Source organism: Corylus avellana, chromosome ca5, assembly GCF_901000735.1.
Source record: "Corylus avellana chromosome ca5, CavTom2PMs-1.0".
Classification (NCBI taxonomy): domain Eukaryota; kingdom Viridiplantae; phylum Streptophyta; class Magnoliopsida; order Fagales; family Betulaceae; genus Corylus; species Corylus avellana.
Window position 1 is genome coordinate 21,277,450 of NC_081545.1, and position 13,526 is coordinate 21,290,975.

Below are 13,526 nucleotides of genomic sequence, written 5' to 3' on the forward strand. Positions count from 1 at the left end.
CTTAAGTTCTCCAAAAAGTAACATTAGTTAATAATACTAGTTAATTGTTTTGAGATAATATTGTTTATTGTTGCCCTTTTGTTTGTGGACATGCATGTTTTCCATGTCAATATGATTTTTTGCATTTTATCAAAGCCAGCACTTTAAACAAATTATTAATTTTTAGGGAAAAATCCACTTTACCCCCCTGAAGTTTCAGGGGTTTTTCAATTTGAACCACAAAGTTTAAAAAGTGGCAATGTACCCCTCCAATGTTTCAAAAATTTTCAATTTAAACCTTCCGTTAATAATTTCCATTAAATTGGATGGAAATCTCTAAAATTACATAACTACCCTCAGGCTATTTTTAAAAAAATTTCCGTCCAAATTAACGGAAATTGTAACGGAAGGTTTAAATTGAAATTTTTTGAAACATTGGGGGGGTACATTGCCACTTTTTAAACTTTGAGGTTCAAATTGAAAAACCCCTAAAACTTCAGGGGGGTAAAGTGGATTTTCCCCTAATTTTTAATAGTGTTTAACATTCTTTTTTTTATGGGAAAATTACAGTTTACCCCCCCAAAGTTGTCAGCGATTTTCAATTCCGCCTCCAAAGTTTCAATTTTTGCAATCCACCCCCCTAAAGTTTCAATTTTTTGCAATTCAGGCAATCCGTCAATCAAAGCCGCTTTGACTGACGGAACAGTGATCATGTGCGCCACACGTGATCACTGTTGGCCTTTTTGTACCCAAAATACCCCCATGCTTTTCCATCAAGCACGCACGCCCAACCCATGTGACCCACGCCCAACCCAACTCACGCCCAAAATACCCCCATGCTGGAGTTCGTTGAATCCTTAAAACCTGGCTTCGAACTTGGTTGGCTTTGCTTAGATCTGGCTTGTCTGTGGGAGGAGAACAAGGTGTGGGGCAAGCACATGGAAGAGGACAAGGCGTGGGGCAACGCGTTAGCTTTCTGGGATGCTCTCATCTCCCAACATCTTTCTTTGAGCTTAGACTTAATTAACCAATCCAAATGCAGCACATGGTTTTCCTGAAGATCTGTATGCCACCAACAAACAAAACACACAAGCAACAAATTGACTTGTGCGATCCCTTTAGGAAGACTGTCAACAAAATGAATAATTAAAATTTGAATTAATTTTGTAGAAAATGACATTCAAAGTTTGAATTAATTTAGTGTTAAAGGGGACTTTGTCTTTGAACGCCAAAGGGGGCAAAGGAGGAGATTTCGATCTGTTGCAGGAGATTCCGTCATTTGGGCTCTCCATCTTGTTGCAGGTAAAGGCAAATTTTCGAGCAATGACCCATCAACGAACTCTGGCGAAGGAGCAGCATCAAACGACGCCGTTTGCTGTGGGTAAGGTGTGGGTGAGGGCATTTTGGGTACAAAAAGGCCAACAGTGATCACGTGTGGCGCACATGATTACTGTTCCGTCAGTCAAAGCGGCTTTGACTGACGGATTGCCTGAATTGCAAAAAATTGAAACTTTAGGGGGGTGGATTGCAAAAATTGAAACTTTGGAGGCGGAATTGCAAATCGCTGACAACTTTAGGGGGGTAAAGTGTAATTTTCCCTTTTTTTATTTATAATTTTATCAGCTTATTTATTGTGTGACAAACATGAGTAAAAAATGTCAAAGCAACGTTGCTGCTGCTACCGCAAATATTCAGATAGAGAAAGTAGTTTGGACTGAAAAAATGCTAAAAGATTATCTTGACATATGTATTACTGAGATTCATGCTGGTAATTGCCCAGGAACACATTTTAATAAGACATAATGGAAAAATGTGATAAATAAATTTAATGAAAAAACTGGAAAACAATATTGTTATAAACAACTAATGAACAAGTAGGATAGTTTGAAAAAAGAGTGGAACATTTGGAAGAGATTTATAGGCAAGAAAACTGGCATTAGATGGGATCCAGTGAAAAAGACAATTGATACGCCCGATGATTAGTGGGAAAAAAAAATTGCAGGCATTATATTTTTACTTATTTGTTTTTGTTTAAATGATTTATAAAATGTCTATTATTGATTTTTACATATACCTAACTACAGGAAGTTCTAGAAGCAACTAAGTTTCGCGCGGCTGGTTTGGCTTATGCTATAAAGGTGGAAATATTGTTTAGAGATATAACTGCGACCAGGGAGGGATCTTGGGCACCATCCGTAAGGTTGATTCCTAATGATACTGGTCTCATAGATGGTGTAGACGCAATGCTTGATGAAGATGACAATGTTCTAAAAGGTTTAGATGTTTTGGATGATGAACCAAATCTCAATGCACATGACATTGATGATATTCCTGCTGATTTAGATACGCGGGATAAAGGAAACAAGAAGGTTGGTCTTACGGTTCAATGTAAGAGAAGAAAGAAATATTTGAGTCATATTTGTGATGTAATAGAAAGTAAGAATACACTGACATCTAAGAGCTACGATAAACCTGGATGTAGTATTGAAGATGTTATGGATGTTGTTCGGGAGATTGCTGAAAGAGAAAATGACATTAACATCCTTAATTAAGTTTGCAACAGAGGTATTTCTTAAGAGATCACATAGAGAGATGTTTGTGACTATTAAAGAGCCATGGTTGCAAATTGACTTTATCAAGTGAATGAGAAATAGAGAAATTAACTGTCGTAGCATGGAATAATGTTGTTATTTTTTAATGTTGTTTTGTTATGAACTATTTGAAAAGCTGTAAGCATTTATTTGAATGTTATTTTTTTATGTGTTGATTTGTGTTTATTTATTTATTTCCCTTTTTTGTGTTTATTTCTTTATTTCCTTGTTTTCTTTCTTACAGGCATGGACAATAGTGATTATAGCACTCAAGATGATACAAGTGATAGTGATTATGGTGAAGAGGAAAACGAAAATGAAAATGATATTTTTATTGTAGCAGTTGTAGCAGTAGAATTTGTTGAGAGTCATATATTGCAAAGGAACCTTCTAGGACCTATTCTCAAACATGTTATAAGTGGGTTATAGAGATTCTATAAGGTAATCCTGATAGGTGCAAACAAAATTTCAGAATGGAAATACACGTATTTCTTTACTTGTGTAAAGAGTTGAAAGAAAAATATCATTTAAGAGGTACTAGGGAAATAACTGTTGAAGAGTTGGTGGCTATGTTTTTGATTACTTTAGGCCATGGGTTTGAGAATAGAATAGTGCAAGAAAGATTTCAACATTCAAGAGAAACAATTAGTAGACATTTGACTCATGTTTTAATGGCTGTTTTAAGAATGGCAATTGCCATTATTAATCCTATCGATAAGGAGTTTAGGGATGTTCCAAGTAAAATTCGTGATGATGAATGGTATTGGCCATACTTCAAAGATTGTATTGGAGCCATTGATGGAACCCATGTGACAGTTAACATTTCTCCATCAAAACAAATACCATATATTGGTCGAAAAGGGACTCCTACTCAGAATGTTATGGTTGTTTATGATTTTCGTATGTGTTTCACCTTTATTTAGGCTGGATGGGAAGGTACTACACATGACACACGTATTTTTTTGGAAGCTATTCGAAAGGAAGAATTGTGATTTCCACACCCACCTAGAGGTTTGTATTTAATAAAATTAAATAACAATTATGAATTATTCATGAAAAAAATATACTTTTCCATATTTTTTTATACCTGTTATTCGTATATTTTTTGCAGGAAAGTATTACTTGGTAGATGTAGGATATCCTCACATGAAGGGATACATGGGGCTATACAAAGGGGAGATGTATCATCTACTAGACTTTCGTCGCGGAAGCCAACCGAGGGGTATGCATGAAATTTTTAATCATGCACATTCATCACTTAGATGCACTATTGAAAGAACATTTGGAGTTTGAAAAAATAAGTAGAAGTTATTGCATTGCATGCCGAATTTTCCTTATGATAAACAAGTGAAAATCGTGGTAGTGTCTATGACTCTTCATAATTTCCTTAGGAAGCATGCAATAAAGGATGCTGACTTTCAACCATATGATGATGATGATGATTTACTACCTACTGGCAGTATAAGCCATGACGAAGTACAAGATGAGTCAGGCATACAACAATCAGAGACATCCAATGAAAATTCTATAAACATTGAACGTGATCATATTGCTAATCTACTAATGAACCGATAATGTTTTTTTTATTTTTTAAAATTTTTTCTATATTGTTTTGTTATAAACTATTTAAAATGTTGTAAGGATCTCCTTGAATGTTATTCTTTTTTTATGTGTTAAATACTTTGAAGTATTGTGGTGCAGCTTTTGACAAATTATATGTTTTTATTTTAATGATGTAAGTGTGTTAATTATTTGCACATTCATGGGTTTTTTTTTTTTTTTTTTTACTATTATTATGGTTTTGTACTTAATATTTATTTATATCTTAGAACCTATACATGTTTTGACATTTTGTTCAAAATAAGTACAAAAAAATAAAGAAAGAAAATGATGGACATCACTTTTTATTACATATAAGTACAAAAGAAAGAAAATGTTGTCGTTTTGTTACATAAACCATTACATGTCATTTATTGTCATTTTTGCAACTAAAAGCACTTTTGTAGTTTTGTTACCAAACATAGTAACATCAAAAAAGCACTTACGACATGCAGTTATGATATAGGCAAAAGTTCTATATCTAAAAGCTCTATTTTCTACCGCAATCACAAACATGCTCTTAGAATCAAGTCCGAGAGTCAAAAAGTGTAGTAGCTGAGTTAGCCTCACGGAGATATTTTAGTAATTTTGATTCAATTCCATTGAAAGCAAACTAAGAATATGAATTATTGTTTTATTCCATTGAAAGAAAACTAAGAATATGGATTTGTGTGTAATGCTAATATATAGTCAAGAAAGAGTTACAAGTCAATACTAACTTAAACTCTACAATACTCACAAAAAAAAAAAAAAAAAAACACTTAAACTCTACAATACAATACAATACAATATTATACAAGTTTAAAAACTATAGGAGAGTACTAGAGTCCTCTCATAAGTCTTCTTCTTAATGCTTATCATCCTCTGCATTATCTCTAGGAGTTTAAAAAATGCAGAGAGAAAAAAAAAAAAAAGGAAAACACAGAGAGAATGTGTCTTTGTGCAGTATATCTAGGAGTTTTGTGATATCTTTTAAAAATACAAATTATTCTTTCGAAATCACAATCCTAAACGCACTAAAACTCAAAGAACTTGATGGACAACTTCTCCCGATCCTTGAGGTAGTTAACAGTGTTAACTTTTCCATCTTTTAGGGTGTGTTTGGCAAAGGAGTGGACCGGACCCAAAGACCAAAATTTTTTTTTCAAAATTAACTATAACATTTTTACTTTTTACATCACATTAATAACTTTTTATTACTATTTAAATAAAAAAATTACTACGAAACAAAATTTTTCACTTTTTTATAAAAAACATTTTTACTTTTTTTTTTTTACATCAATCAAATCTACTACAATTTCGATCCTATTTTTTTTTTTTTTTTTTTTTTCTCCAAGTCCTTTGCCAATCACTTCTCAAAGACGCGGCAAGTTTTTGGGCGGATCCAAATCGTGAAGCTTCTCCTCTCCAGAAGTTGCGATTCCCACGTAAAACGTACATCCCTGATTTCCGTGGAAAGAATCCTAACGCTGACACGGGGTTGTTTGCGTGTACAGTGACGTGTCCGGGTCGGAAATACCCGGTATTTGACGGGTAAAAAAACCCTCAACCCAGTCCCCTCTGTTTTGAGAAACTTGTAGACCTTTCTCAGTTTCTCTCATATTTGGCTCTTCTGCAACGTAGAGGTTGAGATTTACAGAGACAAACAAACAGCGAAGATGGAAGCTAACAGCAAGAAAGAGCAAATCGTGGATGTGAGGTCGGTGGTCGAAGCTGTCTCCGCAGACGACGGCGACGCCCCTCTTTACAAAGTCGAAAGCCTCTGTATGCGTTGCGGCGAAAACGTACGCACACAGACACCTTCTCTCTATGCTTTTCCTTTTCTTTTTTCATGTATTTATGTTTGTTAATGCATGTTCAAGTGTTTATGTTTCTTTGGATTTCGTCATTGAAGAGAAAAGAATGTTTCAAATTTTGTGCTTTTGAGAGGGTATTGGATAATGGATATTGGGTTTGTAGTAACATGCTTTACTGTTGGGTTTGGTTCACAAAGTTGGTCTGAGCCCAAATGTGGGTTTGGTTGTTTTTGGATGGAAAAGTTTTGTCCTCAGAGGGGACATACAATGGAAGAAAATTTGGAGAGAAATACAAATAAAATAAATATAAAGTTACTTGTTTGGTATCAGATTGTGTAGGTTGGAATTCATCAAGTTAAGTAAGCAGCTGAGTGAGTTATAAGAGGAATTTAAATATTTTATCTATGCATAGGAAGAATTTTTGTGTTACTTTGGCTGGGAAGGAGCCTAACAATTATTGGATTACAACTTTGATTATTGTTTGTTTAGTGTTTGAGTTAACCCTGTGAACTTTTCTGACGCAAAATTTTATACTTTGAACAGGGGATAACAAAGTTCTTGTTGACTTTTATTCCCCATTTTCGAAAGGTATGTCTCTTGTTTTTTCCCATTTACATCCTATTGTTAATTTTCTGTTGTTTGTTGAGCTTTGCAGTTAATGTTTTCTGCCTGCAGATCTTGTTGTCAGCCTTTGAGTGTCCACATTGTGGTGAGAGGTAAATAAATAAATAAATATATATATATATATATTCTTTATAGGATGTTGGGATTTTAATTAATGAGGTACATAATTCAATTTGATCTTATCCAATTGGATCGTCCTTGAGGTGTTAATTTGTTATTATTTATCCTTGGTTTTTCCATAGGAATAATGAAGTTCAGTTTGCTGGTGAGATTCAAGCCCGGGGATGTTGCTACCATCTGCAGGTCCCTTCAGGTGATCCAAAGGTTGTATCCATCAGAGTAAAATAATTGTGAAGTGACCTCTCTCAATTTATTTTGCATCTATTTCCAAAAGATATACGGCCTTAAGCTTAACTGAAATTCATGCATTATAAAATGCAGCAGTGCTCCGGTGACAGGCTTGAATATTTGAAAGGCAGTTAATTCTTCGTTGATGTCGGCTTTTCTGCCTTGCATAATTATTTGATTTTTCTTTTGTTTTTTCTTTTTGCTTGGAGATAGTTCGAACAGTGCTGTCTTGGCCTCTCAACATTGTGTCCTCCATCTGATATGCTTGGCACTTTGTATATTTTCTGGTGAATCAAGAATGATAAGTGCCAAGTATTCAGTTGAAGTTGTGATCATAAACATCTTATTTCACAATGGTTGTTAGTTTGGGCCAGTCTCCTGACTTTTATAGGCTTACACAATTTGTTTGTATAACATGCAACAATTTGCTGTTTTTTGTCTTATTGACATAGAACATTGTTTTCTTGTGTTCTAATGTGCATGTAAAATATTTTTAGTTTTAATTTTTTTCCTTTCTGGTAGCGCCTTTGTTTTTCCCCCTTACTTTGAAGAAATGGTACCTCCGATATGAATAGGCCATCTGACGAGTTTTTTTAATGCAGATGCTTGACCGTCAAGTAGTGAAGTCTGAGTCTGCAACTATTAAGGTGCTTCACTAGATCCTTATTGCAATAGTCTCCTTCCAAATTACGTTGAATTTTCCATTTTTGTTTTCAGAGTTTAAATTTGTGTGCAATCTTATGCTGTATTGAGATATTAAGTATCCATCTCTTCCTAATCTTCATTGGACATAGTTGTTTGTTATAAGTTCTTTTTTATATAATTGAGTCTTGTATATTTGAAAACTAAGAGTAGAATTTTTCTTGTTTTTTTTTTTTTTGATAAGTAAGAGTAGAATTTTTCTTGTAATTGATCAGCATAAACATCGAGTGTCAAATTGCATCAATACCGAGGCAGTTTGTTATATACTTGAGACTCTGACCCATCACAGAGCACTTTCTCACTGATTTAGTGAGATAAGTGCTAAATTACCCTCAATATACATAGCGCATGTTCTTAACCAAACATGGTAGTTTGTACTGGGATGCCTAAGAGAAACCAATTTGACTAATGCAGTAATGATGTTGGTGAATTTGCTTTTGTTATTTGCTTGTTTACTTGGTACTCTTGTTCAACCATTTTGTTGCTTCTGAAAATGTCGAACACTGTTTCCGTTTGTAGTTCTTACTTCATTCAGGTTTCACTTACTTTATTATATCCTTCAGTGCGTGTCTGACTTACCCTGTCATCTTAGTCTATTGTTGCAAGTTTTCATCTTTAATGGTGTAAAGGGAAGCTTTTTTTATTTGATGGTGTTAATGGACTTTGGCAAACTTGGTGGCAGTGACATTACTTGCTATCTTTCTTTTATCTATTTCTGATTCACTTTTGGAACAGTGGGAACTTAGTGTGGCTGGTGATAATTTTTCTTCATATATATATATATATATATATATATATATATATATATATATATAGGTGTTTAAGATATATATCACCAGAGTTCAATTAACTGTTGATTGTTTAAATGACTTGTCTGAGACTATTTATTTATTCATTCAATTTGGTAATGTGTTCTACTCTGCATGCGATTACCCTGTCACCTTAGACCGTGGTGTTAAAATTGTTTTCTTCTATGATAGCATTACCTGATCTTGGTATCTATGACTTGACTTGGTATCTGTCTTTTATGTTTTTTATTTTTTTTTATTCCAGCAATATTTTACTCTTGGTTGCTATTGTTAAAAGGATTGTGTTCTTTATGTTTTACTGTAAGTTATTTGTGTGTATGAATATTGAGGGTATATATTTCTTCAGGTCAAGCTATTGTTCAGTTCAATTCTTTAGATGATATCTGAGATTTCCCCCCATTTCTTTTTACTTCTTTACATTATGAATTTTGCATGATAAATCTGGAGCAGACCTAGGGCAATGTGTCTCAAGTTGGTAAACGCATTTGGCCTTTTCTCTATTTAAATGGTGGTCACATTGTACACCTTGTACATAGAAACACTTTGAATTTGGTGTGTGGCCTGCTGTGGGTTAGTTTGTTGTATGGAGATGACATAAAGTAACTTTTTTTTTTTTTCTTTTTTCGTTTTAAATCTTTTCTCTCTCCCCTCTCCCTCCCTGTGTTGGTTGCAAAGAGTACTTTAGCTGGTGTTTCTTACACCAGGTTTTTGTTGTTCTAAGGTGTTGGAACTGCAAAGGTAGTCTCTATCTCTTTTCTTTTTTAAAAAAATATTAAATTTGGTTCATTCACTACCGTGCTTTACCTTCCAAGATGAATAAAACTCAAGGAAAATAAGAAGAATATATCAGATTCTTGCAATAATGGAGTAAATTCTGACTTTTACTTGATCATGACATGGCTATCTTGTGTGCATTGGCTCAGCAAGCAATCTGTTGAGTTTCTAATATTGGGATATTGAGTTGTGCATTTTCTTTTATTCTTTATTTGTGCAGATTCCTGAATTGGATTTTGAAATTCCTCCCGAGGCTCAGCGTGGATCTCTGTCAACAGTATCTTCTTTAAACTCTGGTCTTTTGTTTTATTTCTCCCTCTAGTTGAGTTTTTAAGTGGCTGTGGTTTGCTGATGAATATCTTCAGCTGGCAATGTATTTTCTCATCCTTATGAGATGGTAGCTCAGTTAGTAGTGGGCCTTTGTTGCTACATTTGAATAACTCTCTAGGATGATGTTAGTATGCGTTAGATTTTGAAGTATTATTAGAAGGCAAAAAAGTAGAAAAATAGCTTTCCTTTCATTTTTCTGGAAGGTGCAATCAAGATATAATTGAATGCACTTTTATAGGGTAAAAAGCTTTAAAATGAAACACCTCCCTTTTTATTTTTAACTTAAGAAAAGTTTAGTATTTAATTGGAGGAAAAAAATTGGATGTTTAAATGATTTGCTCTGTGATTGCCTCCATGAACACTGTTGTCGCTAAGGCTCTGATTGGAACTTGGGTTTGGAATTCAAATGCAGAGTAATATTTCTAATTCCAAAGTTTGCAGTTTGAAGTTGCATCAAAATGATGTAAAATATAGGGATACATAATTGTAGAACTCTTTGGATGAGGATTTGTAAAAGAACATGTTGAAAATAATTATATCCAGAGATAATAGTCAGATAAGTTCTGTTTCTAAGAAATTAGATGGATCAAGCTTAGTAATATGTAACCCATTTCCCAGTTTTTTTAATTATTTGAAACTAAATTTTCAATCAGATTTTCCATGACACAACTTTAGCTATGCATTCTCCCCCTAGATAGTCTTAATTCATTTTGTATACTGACTAAAATCTGATAATTCTACTAAGATCAATCATAGGGGAAACCATATTATGGCTGATAATAGTGCTGTATGGGGAAAATAAATTTTTTTTTTTTGATAAGTAATGATGCATAAAAGAGTGCAGAGTGGCGCAACCCAAGTACACAGGAAGTATACAAGAGAGTGACTAAGTAGAAGAGAAAGAAGAAGAGAACATAAAAAGAAAATCAGGGAAATTGATCAAATGGGGAAAATAAATAGTTACACACCTTAAGAAAGAAAGAAGATGATGCTACAATCCCTGTATACTTGGAAAGTGGCCTGGAATAGTGTGCATGTCTCTAATTTTTCTGAGTTTTTGGAGTTACGTGCTTCTTTTTTCTATAATTTAGGGGTTCACTTGTATATTTCTTGTGTACTAGGGTTGTTCCCCTCTACGCTTAGAATGCATATGCATTACTTATCAAAAAGAAAGAGAGAAGATATTTGCAAGTGGTGGAAACAAGTTTGAACATGTAGTTCGTCTTCCTTTTTCTATGCATTGGCACTCACAGAGTTTCCCCCTTACCATTGGTGAACAGATTTTCCAATTTACTTGCATAAAAATATTTTTAGTCTTATGATGCTCAAGTTGAAGTCGTGCAGGGTTGTCAGCGTAACCTTTGTTTTTTTTGTTTTGTTTTGTTTTGTTTTTTGGATTTGTAATTGGCTCAAGCACCCAGTAGGTTGTGTTACGAACTTATAATTCATCTCATTTATATGGGGGGAGGAGGTGCATTTAGCTCATGGGCGCATAAGTAGAGCATTGATTTTTAAGCATGTTATGATACCCATGTTTCCTCATGAGCATGTGAAACTTCTGCTACAATAACTTCACATGTACAAACCTCGGGTTGCTAATATTTTCTGATGAGAAACTATACCATAGAAGAGACTAAAATGAAAATTCTGCTATATTTATGGGTGTCTTTTTTTTTTTTTTTTGGGGGGGTTGCTTAATTTATAGGTGTCATGTTCTGATACTCATAGACAAGTATTTTTGCCCTTTTATGCACTTATCATCATCATTATTGTTATTATTATTGTTATTGTTGTTGTTGTTGTTGTTGTTGGTACTAGCCTGTACCTTGTGTGATATGGCACGTTTCACTTGAAAATGTCTGTGTTGCAATTGCTTTGAGAAAAAAAAAAAAAAATTCGCCAGGTCTGGATAAGTTTTGAGTAGTGTTGAGTATATTCTGTAAGGTTTCTGGTGGATTTTATATCAATTTGGACATTCTAATCATGTTAGGTCCCGTTGTATAAATTTTGAGCATGCACTTTGGTGTATGAATCTCTCATATCTTCAGCGTGTGGTTCACCATTTTCTATAACATGTTTCCAGAACTTTTTTCCTTCCTACTCTCTTTATAACTATCTTATATATCTGATGTAATTACTCTAGGTGGAAGGGATACTAGTACGAGCTGTAGATGAGCTGCAGGCCCTTCAAGAAGAACGCAAGGTGCATATCAATTCTGGGATTTGCGATATCAAATGTTATATAATTTCCTCTTTAAGTAACTTAATGCAATCTTCTGGGTTTTCCAGAAAGTGAATCCTCAAACTGCTGAAGCGATAGACCAGTTTTTGTTGAAACTGAAAGCTTGTGCAACTGGAGATTCATCCTTCTCCTTCATCCTGGATGATCCTTCTGGAAACAGCTTCATTGAGAACCCGTAAGAAATAATTTGATGTGACTGGGAAACCTTACTCATACATGATAGGGAAAACTTCATTTTTCTGAACTGGTTTTCTTATATGAATTTATGCATTAATCTTGATGGTCTTATGCATCAATCTTTTTTGTGATTTCTCTGGGATGAAAGAACTCAATTAACTTGCATTTGGGACAGACCTGGCCTTTGTTTCTTTTTCCATTAATATTTTGAACCATCAGTTGCTCTTATTTTAGCTCAATTAGGATATAATTATCTATGGATAGGTTTTCTCCAGCCCTGGATCCATCCTTGATAATCAAGTTCTATGAGCGAACTCCAGAGCAACAAGCATCACTGGGGTATCTTGCGGACCCTTCACAGTCAGGAGACCACTGTGGTGGACCATCAACAGAGGAAACAAGTGGTGCTTCCGATGAAGTCAGAAGAGAACCACACGGCTCAGTTGGGGCAACAGCTGCTCATCGGGCCATCGCTCAGAGTAATAGTGCAGATATTGTGGAAACTGTGTTTCGGTACTCTGCACCAGAAGAAGTAAGGCAATTGCTGAAGTTTAAACTGGTTAAGTTTTGTTTTATCTGTGTACCTCAAATTTTATATGGTACGTCTTGCCTGCTCTTGTTTGATAGGTGATGACTTTTCCATCAACATGTGGAACTTGTGCCTCCAAGTGTGAGACGCGAATGTTTGTTACCAGTATCCTTGTTACTTCATTTGACTTTCCTAGCTATATTTTGATGTTTTTCCTCAGTCAGGCAAATATAGATAAAATATTTGTTTTTAGTGAAATTTTTAGTCCTATCTGTTTCTGATTAATTTGTCGTATTAATTGTGCTTGGTATAGTTATTTGCATACTTTTTATCTTTTTTCTAGACCGTCTTTCACAATATGAAAATATGAATGCTTGATAGTAGTTTCTGCTCTTTTTGGTGAACTAAATTTGTGGTGAAACTGCTTTTTAAAATCTACACACTGCTTCCCCTAATATCCTCCCTTTACCACATCTTGAGGGTTTACAGGAGATTGTACTATAAATTAATTAAAGGTGGAATATCATGCTTGAAAAATATCATATTTCCTGCCAGTAAAGAGTAGCAGAATTCTAATATCTGCCTCATAGTCCTCTAGGTCTGAGAGTATACACTATCACATGATACAGTAATATTATATAAGATGATATATATATTTTTTTTTCAGTGCGAAATTTGCCATGTTAAAGTTGTAGTCATTTCTGACTGTTTGAGATCTTCTGTAGACATTTCCTGAGAATTCATGTTTGGTAGGAATACCTTCATCTATGTCATTATACAGCTAAAATGGTGGAATGTTTTTACCGAGAGGGATGATGACATATATTCATGTAAATTCAAAAGCCTATTATCATCTGAAAAGGTTAAACAAGTGTGTGCAAATATAATAGCCTAAAAGAGAGAAAAGCATGTTAAAGTTCGAGAAAAGAGGCATAAGAAGGAAGTGTATATGTTAATATTGAAGTCCAAGGCTATGTTCCATTGCCAACTTAAGGATAGATCAATGGGGACCACTGGGATGCTCAA

General features: G+C 34.4%; 1 protein-coding gene across 1 annotated transcript; it reads left to right on the forward strand.

Annotated features, from left to right (window-relative positions):
- The first annotated feature begins 5,719 nt into the window (after positions 1-5,719).
- On the forward strand, positions 5,720-13,285 carry LOC132181934 (uncharacterized). The gene is made up of 11 exons (XM_059595157.1): positions 5,720-5,953; positions 6,509-6,553; positions 6,641-6,681; positions 6,832-6,913; positions 7,540-7,584; positions 9,443-9,499; positions 11,696-11,755; positions 11,842-11,969; positions 12,236-12,503; positions 12,599-12,724; positions 13,226-13,285. The coding sequence occupies exons 1-11, from the start codon at positions 5,828-5,830 to the stop codon at positions 13,283-13,285; spliced, it is 1,038 nt and encodes a 345-aa protein (XP_059451140.1). The 5' UTR covers positions 5,720-5,827.
- Positions 13,286-13,526: the final 241 nt, after the last annotated feature.

Coding starts and splice junctions, on each gene's coding strand:
- LOC132181934 (XM_059595157.1), top strand. CDS start 5,828: ATGGAAGCTAACAGCAAGAAAGAGCAAATCGTGGATGTGAGGTCGGTG. Junction 5,954..6,508: donor GTATGCGTTGCGGCGAAAAC/GTACGCACACAG, acceptor TACTTTGAACAG/GGGATAACAAAGTTCTTGTT. Junction 6,554..6,640: donor TTATTCCCCATTTTCGAAAG/GTATGTCTCTTG, acceptor TTCTGCCTGCAG/ATCTTGTTGTCAGCCTTTGA.